The sequence below is a fragment of the Columba livia genome, chromosome 3 (assembly GCF_036013475.1).
Source record: "Columba livia isolate bColLiv1 breed racing homer chromosome 3, bColLiv1.pat.W.v2, whole genome shotgun sequence".
In the NCBI taxonomy this organism is placed as follows: Eukaryota; Metazoa; Chordata; class Aves; order Columbiformes; family Columbidae; genus Columba; species Columba livia.
The window spans coordinates 85670443-85690155 of NC_088604.1; the positions used below are offsets into that span (position 1 = coordinate 85670443).

The window sequence follows — 19713 nt, forward strand, 5'->3', positions numbered from 1 at the left end:
GCTACCTGCAGCCAGTGTTGTCTGTTCAGGAGCAGAAAAGGTAGCAGAGATCTTTCTTCCATATCTGGCAAGTGTATGCTTGAAGCACGTTGGCTACAGCTAGAGTAAGATCATTCGTTCTCTTCTGAAGACATATGTCTAGGTGACACCAATATAAATGTATTGCAGAATTGATAGACTGGCTGGGAAATTATGTATGCATAGCTCAAGAGCTAACTTGCTGATAGAAGTTTGGCAGGGACAATACTGCCTTGAGAACTATATTCCCAAAGCAGCCCTAAACCTGTCGGATGCTCTGCCATGTCTTAATATTCCAGATACCGTGGCCTCTGTACAGGCTGTTCTGCAGCTTGAGAGCCATCTCACTTACCCCCTTTATTCATTTCATCCCAGCACTTCTTGTCACCCCCATAGCTCCCTCCCCTCCTTGGCATTTCACCCTGCCACTTGTTCCCAAACCGTTGTGCCTGTGGCTGGCACAGGGCAGTGAGCACACCCTCCTCTGGGAGACCGCTGCCACTTCAGCCACTTACTAACCATACGGCCCTGGCTAAATCTCTGATGGTAGCCTCCACACTAGCAGAAGCAACAGTATTTTGATCTGCTGAAATGCTGTTACAAAATAGTATGAAAATGAGACACGGCACAAACAATGGCGTGGTCCTACGAATGAGGTTGATATAGGTCAACCTACTTTTTTTCTTTTTTTTGCTTTCTTACGGTGACAGAGTTTCATCTTGAATGGTAAAGGACAGAAGTGTATTTTTAGGTCCACCTTCCCCCCTGGTTAGTGTGTTCAAAGGCTGTTTGAACTGATCACTTAATACAATTGTCTCTCTTTTTTTGGCAAGAGGGAAGGAAGATGGGAGAATAAAGGTGACATCTGCAAGTGATAAAACATACATTGATGTATTTCAGAAAAACTCCGCTGGTTTCCGCATAGGAGTGCTAACTGTGATGCAAACTAACAAGTTTGTCCTACTACTTCAGAATTCAGTTGCACAGCTCTTTAGATTTAATTTCCAAGTGTCTATTTGCATCATTGCTGAAATACTTCTTCCTTTCTAATCTAATAACTAATTAAATTGCTTAAGCTTATGCAGCATGATTTCTCAGTAGCCCTTGGCCACACTGTTTTCTGCGTTTATGAAGCATTGTTAGAGCAAATGGAGAAATGGCAGCTGTTTGCACCAATAAGGGACTGATTAAATGCACAGCACATTTGCATATCCAGGTATTTCACTAATTTCCAGGTATTTCACTAATTTCCACAGTGCATAGTGGGTCAAATTCAACCAGCTGCAGCTTCTAGGATGTGGCAGAGACATCCAAGGAAGTCTGTTTTCTGGTGTAGAAATGGTTGCATTTCTTCACCAAGCATGAGCTGATTGTAAGTCGAGCATACGTGGATGTAGATTGCTGTAGTATCAAGTCTCATGTGTTTAAAATGTGGTGGGTCTGTCAAAGTTGGCACTAAGAAGAATATAGAGTGTAATATATAGGGGTATTGGTGGCAAGAGAAAACACCAGTGAAAGAAATTATGAAGCTGCCCTTTCCTAACCCTTCACCCAATTTAATTTATACAATCTGCCATGGTCTCAGCTTTAAGCCTGGATTAAAGCCCCACATTCAGCGCTGGGATAAACTGAATTCCAAGGGAGTCATGCCCGTTCACACAAAGACATTTTGTTCTGGTAGAATAATGATGTGCCTCTCCACTGATAATTTTACCACTTGAATGCCAAGTGACAGTCCAGAGACACTTGTTTAATATTCCTGCTTCACTTGGTGCAAAACTGGAACCTCCAAGAGCTCCTCTGCTCTGGCCGGTTTGGTGTATCCTTGCAAGCTTTCAAAAAAAGGACTGCCTTCAGCGTTTTGCCTGGATCATTTCCCAGCCATACAGTGCTCCCTAGCAGATGGCTACAACCATCTCCGCGACAGTTAGCAGCAACTTCCTTCCTATACCCACAAGTGAAACTCTCAGAATTTTAACCATCCTGTGCATATGTTGCTGAAATGCTGATGTCAGTGGGAGCCTACACAGCCATACGGCTCTGCCTGTGTCACTCGGAGGTGGTGAGGATCCGGGCTTAATAAATAGCGTGCAATCAGCGGCACCAGCGTTGAGACACAATCTACTTGAATGATTTAGCTGTGGATGATGTATTTTTTTAAAAACCTTTTCTCAGTCAGTCAAGCCCGTTACCTCCCATGTTCTTCCCTCTTTGACCTGAAATTCATGGGTTCAGTTTGCACGTTTGCTCTGCCTAAGGAGGGCAGCTGCATTCAGTGCATTTTTGCCTGTTCAGGGCTTTTTGTCTTTTCAGTTCAACATTTTTCTCCTTCATTTGGCAAGTCATTTCAGGAAAGCATAGATATGCGGCTGTGCTTCCTTATTTATTTTATGTACATGACAGAGCACTTATATAATTTTGAACATTACTTGCTCACTGATCCTATAGAAGATAACTGCACCTGACATTTTATATTTCCCTGCTAGTTCAGTTTCTGGAAAAACTTTCAAGAACACGAACATGAAAATGACAGGAGTAATCCTCATGGTTCTTTTCCCCTTCAGCTCACTACAGTAAGAGAACATGCTGCACTGCTTTGTTTTTCAGGTCGATGGCTTCCTGACACTTCTCTTTGGCCTGGCTAGCATTAATACCCTCACAGTAATCAGTGTGACTCGCTACATCAAAGGCTGCCATCCTGAGAGAGGTAAGGAATAAAGGCAGGTCCAGTTCTGCCTTCACTGAACCTGGTGCAGATCTGTATTCCTTTCAGTAGCAGGCTATATCAAATATAGATTAGATGCATTGAAAAACCAGAACATGACACAGTCATTCATATTGCAAACATGTTTGCAGAGAATCCTTCAAGGTTAATGCAAATAAAAGCCAAATTATTACTAGTACACTTTGGTCACCATGGATTAAATTCACCCTTGCACCGAAGATACAACAGGTCCTGCTGACCCTTTGTGTTCCTCAAAATGCAAATTAAATTACTCCAAAGTGATGCATGCATTGTTGTCTGGATCTCAATGAAAGCAATGAATTTCATCTCCTGTGAGATGATGTTTGGGAAGTTCCCAGTCGTTGATAAGATCCTTGGTTCCTGACTACAATCATTTTCACTCTTCAGGGTGTTTTGCTGAGGTTTATGCACAGCAAGCATCAGGCTTTAGATGGCACTGGGAACATTCAGCCTGTGCATCTTGCCTCCAGCTTTTGTAGCACTGCACAGCCTCCCCTCCCCACATGTCTCTCCAGCCTCCCATCAGTGGACAGGTTCACACCATGGGACATGAAAATTATTCCCACTGTCCCCAGAACTGACCATGACCTGACTCTGCCCCGATGGTCCTTGTTGCCTGTCTGTCTCCCAGGTCTGCAAAGCATCATCACCACAGCCTCACACCTGCACTTCTTCCTTCTCTATTGCCATGTTGATCTGTAACCTGAATATCTCAACCACCCACTATTCAGTACTGTCGCCAATGCTAAAAACCTTTTAAACACTCTCTTTCTGTGTTTGTGTTGTGTTTGGTTTGATTTTGGTTTTGGTTGTTTGGATCAGTAGAAACTCTTCCTTATCATTCATCCTGGATCTCCTGTCTGCTGAAAATTTTGACTTCCACTAGGAACATCATGCAATCTCTTTTCTTCATGCCTACATCTTCCACAAATTCTCCCTAGTTTTCCTATTACCCATCCACAGAAAATGTATTATCAGTTTTCCTGCCTTTGTTATGACTGGCTTGTACCAACTTTCAGGCAGAAATCTATTAATGTCTGCAGGTGAAGCATGCATAAGTACACTGGATACATCATGTGGGTTTTTCTCTGTAATTGCATCAGTAGTATTAGCTGTGAAAAGAAATGCTGCAGGGCAGTCTTCTTTTCACAGGAAGTTCTTTAGCAGTTTGTTATAATTGATAGATTTGTTGAAGTTCATTTCCAACACAAACTGCTGTTGGAGCTGCTAGAATTTGGCTGTGATGTATTCTACATCTTATATTAATTTAATACTATGAAGTCGTATTTAAAATCCACATTTCTCTTTTGCAAAGCTGTACCATGTTCATCTGAGGGTGTGCATAATTTATGTTTGCCTCTTGAGGAAATCTGAGCAAGCACCCAATTTAAACTTACAGAAATGTTGGGGAAGAGATTGGTGGATGCATAAATATTTCCCATGTAAATGCAGAAATAACTGCAATGTATGGCAACAGCAGGACAGACTAAATAATTCGTACTGAATGGCTAATGTAGTTCGAGCATCTAATATATTCTCTCCTGTTTAACAGGGAAAATCTTGAAATGAATAAGAAAATCCTCAGAATTTAGACTTGTTTGTTTCTATGTAAAACTTAACATACAACTAACTGTTTCATGTTTTTTACAAAATTGCAAAACATAACTCTAACTAAGAATTTGCCAATTTTGTAGTGCTCAACAAACATGCTGTATTCCACTTAGAGGTCATTAATTTCCACTGTTCACAAATGGTCTTGAACACAAGCCTGACAGATGCTTTCAAATTCAAGCTTTTCTTATGAATACGCATTTTTTGTCTCTATATTATTTTTTAAATGGCTATATTTTCAGTATTAGCTGTTGATATGAGTGCATTTAGATTTCAGATATATGCTTGCCTTTCTAGATACTATTTTCTAACTAAACCATGGCATTGTAGGTCACTGCATCAGCAACAGCAGTATGACAGTGGCTCTGGTTCTCATCTGGATAGCAGCTTTCTTCTGGTCAGCAGCTCCATTACTTGGCTGGGGCAGTTATACAGGTAACAGGTACCTTTCAGTTGTAGTTATTTGGCACCTCTCTGCTTAAATAAACAAAGATACTTACCTTTCTTTTTTGCTGTTTGTGATAAACCAGACCAATTATCAGTTGCACTGAGAAAATCATTCATCATGCATGACGTACACACAGAGTGTTGCCTGCTTTGGTATCAGCTATAAAGAGATTTATCTGAGGATATCACAGGAAAGACTTGGAACAAGTGCATATCATATATGAAAAAAAGAGGGGCCAGAAATATTTGGCATCAATAAGTAATGAGATAAAGGAAACTATCAAAAGACATACTTCATAAACTGTCAAGATTAGGAAGCTAGAAAAGAACACAAGTTCCAGCAAGTTAAACTTGAAACTATAAGACAAGCCAAAAAGATTTGATGAAACAGTTTGTTGAAAATATGAAAACTAGCATAGCAGAAGAAGAAAAAGATACCAGAAAGTTTGTCAGTGCAAGAAGTTATTAGGGTGCAAGACAAGGCCATAGCAAAAAAGGAGGTGAGTGGGGGAAAGGAAAAATTTTGAATAGGGGATGCTGTGAAAATTAAGTGGTTAAGAGATATTCCCACACCAGAAAATTTCTTCATATGAAAAAGTTGGAGAAATTGTCTCGAACTAAGTCTCGAAAATTTCAACAAAACAAATCTCTAGGAACAAGTGTCAATGATACAGGAGTCCTAACAACTGAAATATTGTGACTGAAATTGTCCAGTGCTTATCTGCCTGGATCCTGTAGGCATCTGCATCCTTTTAGAAGTCATTAAATCTATGAAGACTTATTAAAGCAGCTATGTGAATATATCCTCTTACTTATTAAATACATAAGCTTTGAGGTATCTCTGGACCCTTGAAATAAGCATGTGAGAAAAGTATTCATTTCTATGATTGGTTAAGTCTTCTTCCCAAACCAAAATGCTACCAGGATATTAGGCTCAATGGATCCTTTATTTGAATCAAAACCAAACTGTTTACTAGACTGTTCTAATTTTATGTCATGTTTTTGCACTCTGGATATGCTATAAACTTGGGGTGTTCGGACTGCTCATTTTCTTTCTATCTTCTGGATATCCATGTTTTCTTTTTTACATTAATGTTATTAGCTCTTCATTTGTAGAACAATCTCTGATGACCATTTTTGGCCTTTGCCTGGCGCACTGTCTTGCAGTGTCTTGGGCATCCAAGTGCCCCTATGGGTCCTGTTTGTACTCCGGATTCAACTCCTTGACAGTGGTCTTCAAGACTGCTTCTAGGAGCACTCTTTCCTACTGAGAATCATACCAGTTTCAGGTTCCTGGGCTCACTCTAAACACATTTCCATGGAGGGCACCTGTGGAGATGTGGGAGCCCAGCAATGGCAAGTCCAGCAGTGGAGCACGCAGCAGGTGCTGGCAGAACAAAACACACTACATCTTGGACCTCTCACTTCTTCCCAGCAGCTGTAGGGGTCCCCAAGGACCCCACTGATTTTTGGAAATGCCACTTGCTAGGGTGTCTGCAGTAGGAGAAAACAGCTCTGAATTCTGACTCACAGAAAAACTGCAGAATTTTCTTTTCATGTCACCTGGTGGCTGCTTTCTTTTTTCAGTCAAAAATTTTCACAAACCAGAAACCTGGAATTAAGCCAGCTTTTATAGTTATCTCTTTGAAACTTGGGGTCTACTGATGAAAAAGGCAAAGGAGACAAAAATCCGTTTCTGTTACTGAACATATCCAGACAGCAACAGCTAGAGCTTTTGGTATTAAAAATACTGAGTTCTTTTTGATGAAAATCACAAAGAAGATTTTAATCTTTTGCTCCTTTAATTCATCCTGTTCAAACCTCCTATCACCTGCGAGGAATTAAGGGCATTTTTTTTTTTCCAGATTTATCACTGGATGTCAGGGAGAGATCAGTTACGAAATCATTCAGGCTTCACCTGTATCGTATCTCCAGGACTTGTTAATACTTGACTTACATAATTTTGGTTCATGCTTCATTTATTTATAATTAGATTTGCTGCGATAGCTGTCAGAAAAAAAAACAGCTTTTTCCACTGGAAAAGAAAAATCAACAATTCACAATCTATAGAAAACTTCTAATGCTATCAAATTCAAGTTTTATATGAGGATACATTTGCAAACACATTAGAGGGTCTAAAGAAGTCAACTGTTTTTCATAAAAGTATTTAAGCAGAGTCTGCACCTTATTCCCACTGCCCTTTAGTTCCTGACCAGCTGGTGTCCTTTTGTGAATCCCAGTAGCTGCAAATCCTGCAATGTGCCTAACTTCATTTTTAAGAGCCTGCAGCTCCTTTGTAGTTGCAGAACTGTATGCTTCTCATTAAGCAAAGGGTCTCATATCTCTTTAAGTATTTATGTTTCATGTTCCCATAATCTTTATCATTAGGTGTATTGGTTTTATTTCATGGCTTTTTCTACAGTAAAAATTTCATTGCCTTTTTGTTTCTACTAAAAAACCATCAAGATTTTTATTTCCTATTTTATTAAGTAAGTAGTGACTTTTTACATTTTGCATATTGTCTCTTTACAATTGCTTGTTATGCTGATACAGTTACTATGTAGAAAATTATCACAAATAAGGGTAGATAACAGTCAATATCAAACCTGCTGAATGAATACCTATTTTATTTCTAATAAAGTATTGTGATTTCCTGTTCTGAAACAACAGTTTGTGCATTATGAATTTACACTGAAAATCTAAACAGGACAGAATTACAATACACATAAAAACTTGTTACAGTGTAGCTGGTCTTGAAAAATTGTTTATGAATGAAATTATGCCACAGAAAGATGAATCCATTCTTTAATGCTTAAAGGAAGAAAACTACAGCATTTGAACTGATAAATTAATCATTCAAAACCAGATTAATGTTCTAAAAATGCTAACCAACTGATTTTTGCTTTCCAGATCGTATGTATGGCACATGTGAGATAGACTGGGCAAAAGCCAACTTCTCGACAATTTACAAGTCCTACATTGTCTCCATTTTTATCTGCTGTTTTTTCCTACCTGTAACAGTCATGGTCTTCTCATATGTGTCAATTATCAACACCGTCAAGCTAAGCCATGCATTAACAGGACTGGGTGACCCCACAGACAGACAGAGGAGAATGGAGCGGGACGTCACAAGGGTGAGTTTGGGTTTCATGTTGGGTGGGATTTACCTCAATTAAATCTGTCTTTCCCAAAATTGGTCCCAACTAGAACAGAAGAGAATAGAATGTATCAGTCACATTTCATTTCTCTATAAATTCTATTTAGAGAGTCTGAACTCAGTGAAGAATATGAGGATTGTTTAAAACTGCTACCCTAACAGTTGGTTAGTATTTGTGCTACGTAACATGTGAAAAATAATCTAAATATAATTGGAGTGGGTTATACTGCCCAAAATCAAAAGTTTGGTTTGGCATATGCTCTTTTCTTTCAGAAGTTACCTTACTTCTAAGCATATACAGAAGTTACAGTGGAGCTTTCAATTTATTTACCATTGACTTATGTCCACCCAAAACCCTCTTAATTCATATAAACATGCAGGAGACTGTAGCTACTTTCATTCCATTAGATGAGGCATTGCTCAAGCACACCACCATGTCAAAATTAGCATCCAAGCTGCTATTCCCAGTGTATTATTTCCTTGATGTAGTCTTCCAGAATAGATTTAAGACTATTCTTCTTCTGTTTTTTAGGTTTCTATTGTCATTTGCACAGCCTTCATTATTGCATGGTCACCATATGCTGTCATCTCTATATGGTCTGCCTATGGTTACCCTGTGCCCAATCTTACCAGCATCCTTGCCAGTTTGTTTGCTAAGTCTGCCAGTTTCTATAATCCCATTATCTACTTTGGAATGAGCTCCAAATTTCGGAGGGACATTTTCATCCTGTTCCATTGTACCAAGGAAGTCAAGGACCCTGTGAAGCTCAAACGTTTCAAAAACCTCAAGCAAAAACAAGAACCTTCTCAGAAAGAAGAGAAGTATGTGGGAGAAATGCACCCTGCACCAAGCCCTGATTCTGGGGTGGGAAGTCCTACCAATACCCCACCTCCAGCAAACAGGGAAGTGTATTTTGGTATTCTTGATACACCATCTAATAACCCTGATATTGAATGTGATAGACTGTAAGTTTTTTGGCCACCTAACACATACACTCACTTTGTGTTCAGGAAGACCCGTTTCAGATCTGTGCTTGAGTGATTTCTTAATTTCCAGTCCATCTGTTTCTTTCTATAGCACTGATGACTATGCAACTCAAGCAAATCAGATGGTAAAGTGATATTTTCCTTCTATGTAGGTACAAAAAGCCATGAAGCACATTACAATGTGGGCATAACACCCAGTGCCAGAAACATTTAATCTTCGCATTCATGCAGGAAAAGGAGGAATGTCTTGTGAAGAGCAGGCATTAGCTAACAAAAATAACTAATATGTGGCTATCCAAATGTTACTAATTAGGACATTGTATTTCCAAATACGGTTTTTGCTCTTCAGGAGTCCCACCCATAGAGGTCAGTTTTCCATGGTGCTGTAGGAGAAGACAGGCCCTGCTGAGACTGCCATGGAGCTGCTGCAGCTCCAACAGCTGTGGACTGGCAGGCAAAGCCATTTGCTCCCTGCGGGCACCGACGGGTGCCTGCCATGGGCTCCCAGATCCTGTCCCTGCATGGCTGTGCATCTGATCCGCTGTGCCTGACTCTGTGTGTGTCTAAATGGGTGCTAGGAGCTGTAGATCTTGGCACTTGCTAGTGGCTGCAGTCTGAACAGTGGCTTCATACTTTTCCTCATTGGTCTGCAGAACTATTTCCTCCTTCCCCGACCTTCCCAGCAAGCAGGGCTCAGGAAAGCTGGCCTTTAATTTTAGTGATCTGTCTCCAAACTGGTTGTTTTTCTACCTGGTGGAGCAAAAGATGTTGTACAGGCAATGAGACCAAAAATGACACTACAGTTTTAAGAGTACTGATGAAGTGTGGCATCAGAGCTATTTACAAAACATAATCCAACACTTCACTGCTGCTTCTAAAGAAGGTTTTTGTACCTGCCTATGGGTAAAAATGACTTTTAGGTAAACGTAACTAAGTAGCAACTAAGGACATTGATTCAAATAGCTGAGCTGTAGGCTTAAATTGGTAGCAAGACTACAATTACTACATGTAGTAATATCCAATTATTCCAGTTTATTTTACAGATTCAAAGGAGATATATCTTCATAATTTCCCATCTTGGAAATTAACTGCATAATCAGAGACTTCTGTAAAAATGTCTCAGGATTAACTGTGGAAATTGTGGGTTCGTTTAGTGCCATTTGCAAACTAAACAAGGAAGAAAAGAAAAACCCAACAACATTAATTGCTAACTTCACTGCTATTTATGACTTTCTGGAATCTCACTGTCTGGGTGTGCTAAATTGTAGCTGTTTTGCGAAAGAAGTATGCTTTTCCAGATGTGTTTCTTGGGACAGTTGCAAAGAGAGCCGCCTTCATTTCCCCCATTGCTTTATTTGTTTTGAGAACATCACCTGTGTTTGAAGTTAAAAACAAATAAACATTATAAGCGACATTGAGGAACCAAGTTTTCTTTCATGGCCACAGAGCTGAACTACAAGAGTATTCATTTTTGTGGAAAATTTTAAGATGCTGGTGCTATTTCATTACCATAAATAATTAAAAACAAACAAGCAAACAGTTTGCTTCCAGATAGAAGTGCATACCATAACTGCAGAAATAGATTAAATCATTTAGGGCAAACTGCTGTCGCAGCTGCATGAAGCCTGCCTGGGTTTGCCAAAGCTGGCACGCAGTTTTGAAAGCTCCTACGTGTAGCATGAAATCTGCCTTGGTAGCCACACTGGACTGAGCCTTCTTACTGCTGACAGTGCTCAGGTTTTCCTCCAAAGAGGATGACAGTCACACAGCTCCACTGGCTGCAGTTCTCAGAGGTATCTGCAGCCACATGTGTGCCAGACAGGTGTGCCAGACCTGCCCATAGATGCTCCAAGGCCATAGATGCCAGGCTAGGTTTCAGTCTGTATTTCCACTAATTTATGGATGGCCGGGAAAACTGCTGCCCTGCTGCACTGTAGTTGATCTGCAGGAGTCAGACTCTCGACAGAGAAAGATGTAAAAAAGGCAAAGGGTAAGGTGGAGCAACAAGGCCATTTCCAAGAGCACCCACAAATTCCTGCACTGAGCGTGCCAGCTGAAATCTCTGCTAGTTCATATGCCATTGAGTCCATATGGTCAAGTTAGATTGGGGGAAGAGGAGGGAGTAGAAAAATGAATCAGAATAGGAGCAGAGGAAAATATGAGAGGAGGAGAACGAGATAAGCAGGGAAGCAAGAGGCCAGGAGCCAAAGGATGCATACCCGCTGACAGACAACTGGAAACAGCCAATACAGCACAAGCCTTGGCTGGGCTGTGGCAGACCTCCTTCCTGCAGGGCCTACGGCTACTCTTCTTTGTGGAGATATGATAATATCATGGGACTGCATAACTGTAGACCAGAATATCTGGTTTTGCAGGTCACACAAGGGAAAAGAGGATGGATACCTTTGCAGGCAGCAGCTTGTGCTCCAGGTACAGTAACAGCAAGAGCACATTTGTCACTGAAGTTATTCAGGCTAAAAAGCTTCCACCCCAAAAGCACCAGTGCCCTGTAGCTGCACCTGTGACAGCAGCAAGTGGCTGAAGGCAGATGAAAAGGTCCAGAATCCATTACCACTCAAGTACAGGTAAGGAAATGTTCTGCAGAGTTTCAAGCATCTGAATCAACACAAATCAGTTTGTAAAAAAGTTTGCCTACGTCCTGTGTTTCTTCCCTTGTCTCTGGTCCCACATGTGCCCAGACAAGGCTGGTCACTGCTGCTTCCTCCACAGATGGGTTCCTCTGCCTGTCCAGCTCATGCTGCTGGTCAGGGAGGCACAAAGACCCCAGGGGCTTGAGACAGTCAGCAAGGCTAGACACAGTTTAAATATGCTGAAGGGACATGGTGGGGTTTTGCACTTTTTACTCCGCAAGAATGAAGTACAGTGCAAACAGCATAGGGAGTCCTGGAGTCAAATTACTCCTCCCCATAACCTCGTTGCTCCCCACAACATGGATTTTCTTTTACAATGGACCATCCCATCTGGGATGGTCTTACAAGAGAGCTCCCACTCACCTTGTCGAAGCAAAGGACTACCTGCTTCCAGTGCTTTCTGTTTAGAAACACTATAGTTTTACGTTAATGCAAAAAGTCCATGGGTGTGCCAAAGGCAAGGCCAGATGTCACATCTCAACAAGAGAGGACATCCCATCCTAGTGCTGCCGCTTCACCTTGTGTGAAGGCACACGGTAACAGGCAGCATGGGCTGGCAAATAGGACCTGCTTCTTCTGCTACCTCTGCCAGAGGCCTTTTTCAGTGTGTTTTGTATTGGAGGGATTGGTGCCAGCCTGCACAAATGAGCTCTTCTGACTATTACTAGTATCCAAATGGTCTCCTGTCATGTGGGTGGAGTACAATATTCAGATCTTCCTTCCTTTGGTGTAGAAACTCCACCAGATAGGCTCCTTCTGTCTCTCCGGCTCAGCCCTGGACATGATTGTGATATTTTTTAAGTGCTGGGGTTGGTTTCATATATGGCACACTAAAACTAAGTAGCGTCGTTTGGCAGAAGGCAGTAAGGCCAAGCAATCCTACCATTTCCAAAGGATGCTCTCAGCATTTGCTGGCTTGTTACACCAGAATCTGAGACAGATTAGCTATGTTTCACTGCTAGATGCAAGAAACTCGGCCAAAAAATCCCTGCTAGCTGTTCATCATCCATTTTTGTACTTACAGCCCTGTTGACATCATTAAAGCACTCCAGCATAAATGACATGCCTGAATATAATAAAATTCATTCGGCAAAATGGTTGAAGCCCTTAAGCCATGCTTTAAAATCTGCCTTTAGCTACTCTACATATTAATTTCCAAATGTTAGCTAATTGTTTTGTTTAGCTATTGATTAGTACACTCAGCAGGTGAGTTCTTAATGGCTATGTAATTAATGTACTTACACGTGTTTCAGAATCTCATCAGCTCTTACTTGATTTCTTCTTATTACAAATATTACTCATAATCATCAACAGGTCAGTATTATACCATAATCACTGCAGTTGTTAATCATGAAGGGCACTCATTAATATTTATGTGTACAACTTGGCATTGCAGGTGGATTACCAACATCCCTGTCCCTGACCAACCCTTTCACTTGGGCTGCTTACTTGTGTTCAATTTCCACATTTCTCATTTGGGGGAGAAAAAAAAAAAAAGTTACACTTATCATTTGTTCATTTATGCCAAGAAAAACTTTTGGGCCCACATTTCCTCTGCTGGATTTTTTGCCAAGCTGAAAATCCTTTAGGGTGTCAGCACATTGAAATGCACAGCAAAATTTCTTAATAGCTTTGACATTTCTAATGGTAACATGAATAACTGGAGTGTGTAGTTAGAGGGAGTGGGATAGCATACTGCAGTCCACTCCCTGTTCTCAGTGCTATTATGCCTTTTTATCTAATGACTCATGTAAAAGCATTTCTTGAAGCAGAGACCAGAAAACAGGAAATCCCCCTCTACCTCCCTTTAGACAGTGACTTTGTTACAATATGAACTACTCAGACTTGCACCCCATTGCTGGTTCTCTCTCCACTCCTACAAATCCTTCATTCTTTGCTGCTTAGACTGACAAAAGAGATCCATCCAATCATGTTCTGCTGTTTGGCACTTTCCTTAGGAGCACAAGATGGAGACAAAGTTCTGTCAAGAGGGTATGGCTGGACAAGAACATCATTTTCCTTCAACCCTGGTGAATGTTCTCACCCCAGCCAATAATAAAAAAGGTGGGTAATACTGCCAGGTGTGTATCTTCAACTATCCTGGAGACAAGCCAGCCTGGCAAACCACGTTCTCTTGCAAGGCTGTATGTGTCCCTCTGCCTAACTCTCAAATCACAAAAAGGTTGGAGTCTGAACCTTCCCAGTACATCAACAAATGCAAAGGATCTTTGCAGCACTCCAGGAACTCTACAGACCAAAGTGAGGATGCCTGCAGGGTCAAACGTGGTTATGTCTAGTATGTAGTCTGAAGTGAGTAATTCCAATCTGCAGCCAAGACTCCACAGTAGCTGGCCCAAATCCATTCCTGCATTGATGATTTAGGTATATGGAAAGCTCCAATACTGTGCAATTGTAAAAAAGAAAAATAACCTCAGAGGTCTTCATGGTCAGCATATGTTCCTGCAATGGCAGTTATGTGATTCCAGATGAAGCAGGCTAAAAGTTGAAAATGAGATCTTCTTCAGAAGAATAAAGGTACTATTTGATATACATCTACACAGATCCTTCAAGATGCTTTGTGCCTGGAAGACTTATAAAACTTCGTATATCCACATTCAGATTAAGAGAGGTAGCTAAGTGAACTGCAGTGACTGCAGGAGAGAACAGGAGCCTGTCACCTGGGCCTATGTTTTTCTCTACAGTTTTCAGTGCACAAATATGTATTTAATACATAGTCCTGAGAGTTGGGGTTTGGATTTTTTTGGAGGATGTAATCTCTATATAAAACAATAGCTCTTCATAAAAAGGAAGAAAGAATGCATCCTTCTCGATACACAGGAGAAAGACAAAAATAAATATAATATTTAAGTAATAAATAGTAATACAATAAGAACGCAGAACAATAAGAAAATTACTTAATGGAAAGTAATAATCCCCTTATTAATACAAAAATCAGGGCCACACTGAATGATAAAAACTAAAAAAATCCAAAAATAAATGTCTACCAGCTGTCTGTGCCAATAGTCATCATCTTCAATCCTCATTGAATGAGACAAAAGCCTTTTGGGAATAAGAAACACACAACATTTATTTACGTAATAGGATGTAACCATGTAAAACGGGACTGGAAGGACTTACAGAAATCACTTCAATAAACACCCTCCCTTGCTGATATCTGACACCCTCCAGTAGCTTTTGACACTGTATGCCAGCCAGCCTGGTTGCTGCAAGGAACCACCATGAGAGCAAAGCTGGGCTGGTCCTGGAGGGTGCAGATGTGGCCAGAGGCACATCAGACAGGTCCAGCACAAGGTCAGTGCAAGCTGCTCGAGCAGGAGCTGCCTGTGTGTGTCACATCCACTGCAGTATTTGCAAAAGGAAATATGAAGTCAAGAATAACGTTTGGTAGCACAAATGGGAGCATGAATGTGTCTTAGTGATGTGACCTGGCAAAGCCTTACCATGAGCCCAAGATAAGTTTCAAATGGATTCACACCATATAACCTTCACACAGAGAAGTGGGAGAAACTTAGTGAACTCAGAGCATGTTTTTCACCACTGGTAAACTGCTCTATGAAAAGAACAAAACTAATTTATCTGAGAACAAGCTAGCCAATCCGTGGGATAACATGTGGCCTATATGTGGATTTAAAGGGAATGGAAAACAGGCTTTAGCTCATCCTTGATTGATACTGTGTTACCTGACAATCCAGTCCTCAGCTTCCTCTGCTGGAAGGTGGTCAAGTATAGCAGCGTTCTCATGTGCACTATACGAAAAAAATCAGCCCAGGCAAATGAATTTGAGAGTTTAAGTCCTAGTTCAAGAATTTGAGAGTTTAAGTCCCAGCTCCAGAGATGAGACCCATATCTCCCCACAATTTAAGGGAGCTATTACCAGACCATTCCCCATCCTTGGAGTCATGGCAAGGGAAAACATTCACTTTTGGAAAACTGATACACCTTATTCTTTGAAAAACATTATACATTCTTAAAAACACACATGCCTGGAAAGATAATGTACCTTAATTTGATGGCATGGACAGGGCATCCAAAGGAGGGAAGGTAGGACTCAGTCACTGATCACTGCCTGACTACCAAAGCACAACAATACCTTGGCAAGTCAGGAAGACTCAGGTCAGCCATGCAACATAAAAAAGGACAAAGTAAATGGGCTACCAGGACAGTAAAATTGCTATGCTTATCTCAAATTTCACTTTTCCCTGGGATGACATAATCCAGCTGAACCAGGCAAACACCTGCATGGACTGGAGGTGTAGCACAGTATATTTGCCCAGAAAATTGCTTTCATGGGCTGGGAGTGCAGATTAGACCCATGTCTGAGGAGCTGTTGCCTTTTTGGTTAGCTCCAGTACTGCTTGAACCAGCTATCTTTTCTTTGGGAGACAAATATCACTGCTAGACCTTGGCTAAATTCACTAGAAGGTCTTAAACATTTCAGCTTCTGAAAGAAGTCAGAGCTTTTACAAGAGGTGGAGCATCTGGGATCAGAAAGTGTGGGAAAAGGTGACTCTCTCTTAGAGGGATATGAGGAAAGACCAGGAGAGCTCTAGGATAACCAGTCAGATAAAAAAGCCTACTGATAAAGGAGCTGAAAACCTTGACAATCACAACTCACGCCTAAGAAGAGTAAGTCTCTGTCAGCTTCTGGGCTGCAACGGTATTTAGCGAACTTGAGTCTTCCTCAAGATAGTTTAGACCCCCTCTTTGCTCATGCCCCACTCACTGGCTTTGTGTAATGGTTGCTGGTGCCCACCCACATCTCTGTTGATTTGCTATGACTCTGAGGAGAAACGGCACCCTAGTTTCACATTTTCAGTCTAACAAAATCCCATGTTCCAAGCCCCATGTTTGCAGCTCGTTTTATTGCCACATACCATATTATACCCAATATGTACTATTGGTAGGTACTTTGGCAACAGATAAGGAAGAGCACAGCCAACAACCAGGAAGTTAGCACAGGTGAATACAACACCAAAACACTTTCTACTAAGATTTCTTGCTGCGAAGCAGGCACAACTTTTCCCAATTGCTTTTCATCATCCAGCCTACTATGAAAAGAGAACATCACCATGGAATAGTGAAACATGAGAAGTTCCCACAACGTTAGCCCTTACCAGTTCTGTCCATAAGGAGCCCTTTAAGCATTTACCATGCTAGCAGCAAAGAATAGGCCTAACATATGTATCAGAAAAACTCTATCAACAGTAACCTCCCTGAAGTCCTCCTGCAGAGACTACATGAATTTGAGGCCATTTCCCCTTTACAACCATATGCAACAGAAATGAAGTTAACAGTGTTAGTTATATTGCCACAATCTGCACCCAGGACAATACTTCTGGCTTCATTAAGTTATATTCTCCAAATAAGACCCACTCAGTGAATCTGCTCAATAACCTAAAGACTTTTCCCTAATGCCTTCATCTGCAAAATCTGGAGTTGTACTTCACCCAGCAAGTTCAGTTGCAGTTCAGTGGGCACAGTCAGCCCAACATATGGTCTCTCAGCTGTAGATCCCAAAGGTTTTTAATGAAGATGACATGCCTCAGCTGCCTCTAGTTCTGAAGAATCTGATTGCTTTCTGAATAGCAGAATGCACCCAAAGCACTTCCTCCATGAAAAAGTCAGGTTTATCTTATTTTTTAAATATTGTATCTTGCACGGTAAAGCAAACTAAAAACTAGCTGTAGTCTAGGCAGTCACACTCATTAACGGTGTTGAAATTATTTGCTCTACTTAATCGCAACAGCAGGTTTACCACCGTTGTTGGTCTCGTGGACTTACTGACTTACTTTCACTGACCTATCTAATCTTCAAAAACCAAAACTGTCCTGCCACCCTAACCTACAGCTGACCATAAGAATCCCCTATTTTGAACTGGGCATTTTCAGTCCTTAGGATAAGGACAACACGGCAAAGCAAGCTTCTCCAGACCATGTAAGAAAACTAGCTTATCACCGTTGGTCTGTAAATCCCTGTATAAGCCCAGACTATAAGGCAGCAAGGGCTGCCATTCAAGCCCTTCCTTGACACCTGGATAAACCCAGCAAGGAGTAAGTATGATCAGTAGGGCCAGAAAACTAGCCTGGTCTGTGTGGCTGATCTTCCCCTTCAGCACTGCTTTGACTTAGTCACTATCATTTCAGGCTTTGTTAACCAGATGTGGGTCGATTTGACTTGCTCAGCAACAAGCTTTAAAAACAAATAACCAAATTAATGAACGAAGCAGAGTGTAAAAGTGTTGGGAAAGCCAGGAGGAATGGCTGACACATCCCTGGTGGGACATCTCCCCCCAAACACAGGCACACAGAGGCACCTCGTTAACTTGGTGGGGACAACAACGTGGCTGCTCTTTGAACCCCACAGCCCTCGGGACTGTGACATTTCACTGGGACTCAGAAAACCAAGGAGGAAAGGGATAAAGCCCCATATACCATGCAGACATCCAGGCTTGCAGTTAAATAAACTCCAGAGACAAACGCCAACATTTGCAACTGCTGCCCACTTCCAGTCCTACAACATCTCAGCAAGGACTTACATAAAACTTCCCTTTAGCCCATCAACCCAGCCTTCATTAGGCAACAACAAAGAAATGTCAGAACTGATTTAAGAGTATATCTTTAGCCCTGAAATGAGTGTTTGTGCTTAGGCTGAGGGAGGAGAGTGGAGTGGGAAGGGGAAAATTGAGGAGCGTTCACAATTATTCACATTGCAGTCACAGAATATATGTGTAGGGCTATTCATTTGAAATGTTGTCATTGATTATGGCATTTAGCTGCAGAAATCCCTAAATATATTTAGAGAGAGACAACTCCTCTGCCTGCCTGGAGTGATGAAAATTCTGGGCTCAAATTCCTTGTGCCACTGCTACAGTCCTAACCCTCACTGTATAAAACATTGTGATTAAGAAGCAGTTTAACAGCAACAAACCCCACCGTCAATGGTCTCCTTCACAAAGAGTCATGACACCTGCATCCTCCCTGCAGCTTCTCCCCACAGTGCCAAGGGAAGGAGAGACAGAGGGCAGCAGAGGGAAAACATCTCCTCTTCCTTCTCAGTCATGCCCACGTGATGTGTTTATCTGCTTCTTGGAGCAGGGGCAGAAAAGGTCATTCGTTTTTATGCTAGAGATAGGGGACAGAAATCCTATTCCCTTGAAACCAACAGCAAACCGATTAATTGTAACTCGCAAAGATTTCATCCACAGCATGTCAACATGAGGCCAAGTCACAGAACAAGTGAAATGTTTAGAGACAGGAGGACACTAAGACCAACTCCTTGTGCACTACAAGATAGATTTAGTCCCTCTTGTCAAAATTATTGTGCCTAAAACTGTTGTCAGACTTTTTGAAGGTTTGTAGATTAGGAAAAATAGCCACAACAACAACAGCAAATTACATACTAGCCAACAACCATTTATGGTGCAAAAACTCATGAAACCTGCACATATCCCTTCTGTCATCCGTCCATGGGGTCTCTGGGACTGCTCTTTTCCAACCTGTTGATTTCCACTCTATATACTAGTTGACGTCAGAAGTGACGATGTTGCAAATCTCTTCTGCAATACCAGCCCAAGCACTAACGTCTAGTTCCAAGGAACTAGTTTTCATAGCAACTGACTCCATGGAGATTTGCTTGCACTATGACAGATTGCTACAGATGAAACAATAAAGACATCACAGAATGTCTTCAAAAGCTCTTCCCAGAAAAAGAAATATAAAGACAAAGGTAAATGAAATCTAGCATTTGTACCAGTTTCCTCAGTTACAGGTGCTGCTAAGTTCTTGATCACCCATTTTCTGCACTCAGCCTGTTGATGTGTCATGGTGTGCATGCACAGCTCTTGTAGAAAAGCAGACGTGATGACAGAAAAAGCTGATGTGCAGAGGGCCATACTCAGTTTTCTTTTGAAGTCCATTTATCCGTTGTCTTTCATTTCTTTGATCTCTTATCAGACAGCAGCCTTATTTTATGCCCTGACTGTGACCTTCGGAAAGTCCAACCTTGGAAATGCAAACCAAACCAAATAGGGAGTTTATTCAAAACTTCCCATAACTAGGTAGAGTTGTTTGGCAAAC

At 41.3% G+C, this 19713-nt stretch overlaps 1 protein-coding gene and 1 long non-coding RNA gene across 3 annotated transcripts in view; one reads left to right on the forward strand and one right to left on the reverse strand.

Annotated features, from left to right (window-relative positions):
- LOC102085211 (opsin-5) overlaps nucleotides 1-10380 on the forward strand; it is a 31368-nt gene extending 20988 nt beyond the window's left edge. Inside the window, exons 3-6 of the mRNA XM_013367426.3 lie at nucleotides 2626-2725; nucleotides 4706-4810; nucleotides 7733-7956; nucleotides 8512-10380. Coding sequence (XP_013222880.1) covers nucleotides 2626-2725; nucleotides 4706-4810; nucleotides 7733-7956; nucleotides 8512-8949 — 867 coding nt within the window. The 3' untranslated portion in view covers nucleotides 8950-10380. The remainder of the gene's footprint in view (nucleotides 1-2625; nucleotides 2726-4705; nucleotides 4811-7732; nucleotides 7957-8511) is intronic.
- Nucleotides 1-19713, reverse strand: part of LOC135579095 (uncharacterized) — a 40686-nt gene that overhangs the window by 3763 nt on the left and 17210 nt on the right. Inside the window, exon 4 of one of the 2 annotated variants that reach the window (XR_010471526.1) lies at nucleotides 7889-8025. The exons of the other annotated variant lie outside the window; for it this stretch is intronic. This is a non-coding gene — a long non-coding RNA (uncharacterized LOC135579095). Of the gene's footprint in view, nucleotides 1-7888; nucleotides 8026-19713 lie in introns of those variants that run through there. 2 annotated transcript variants of the gene reach the window in all.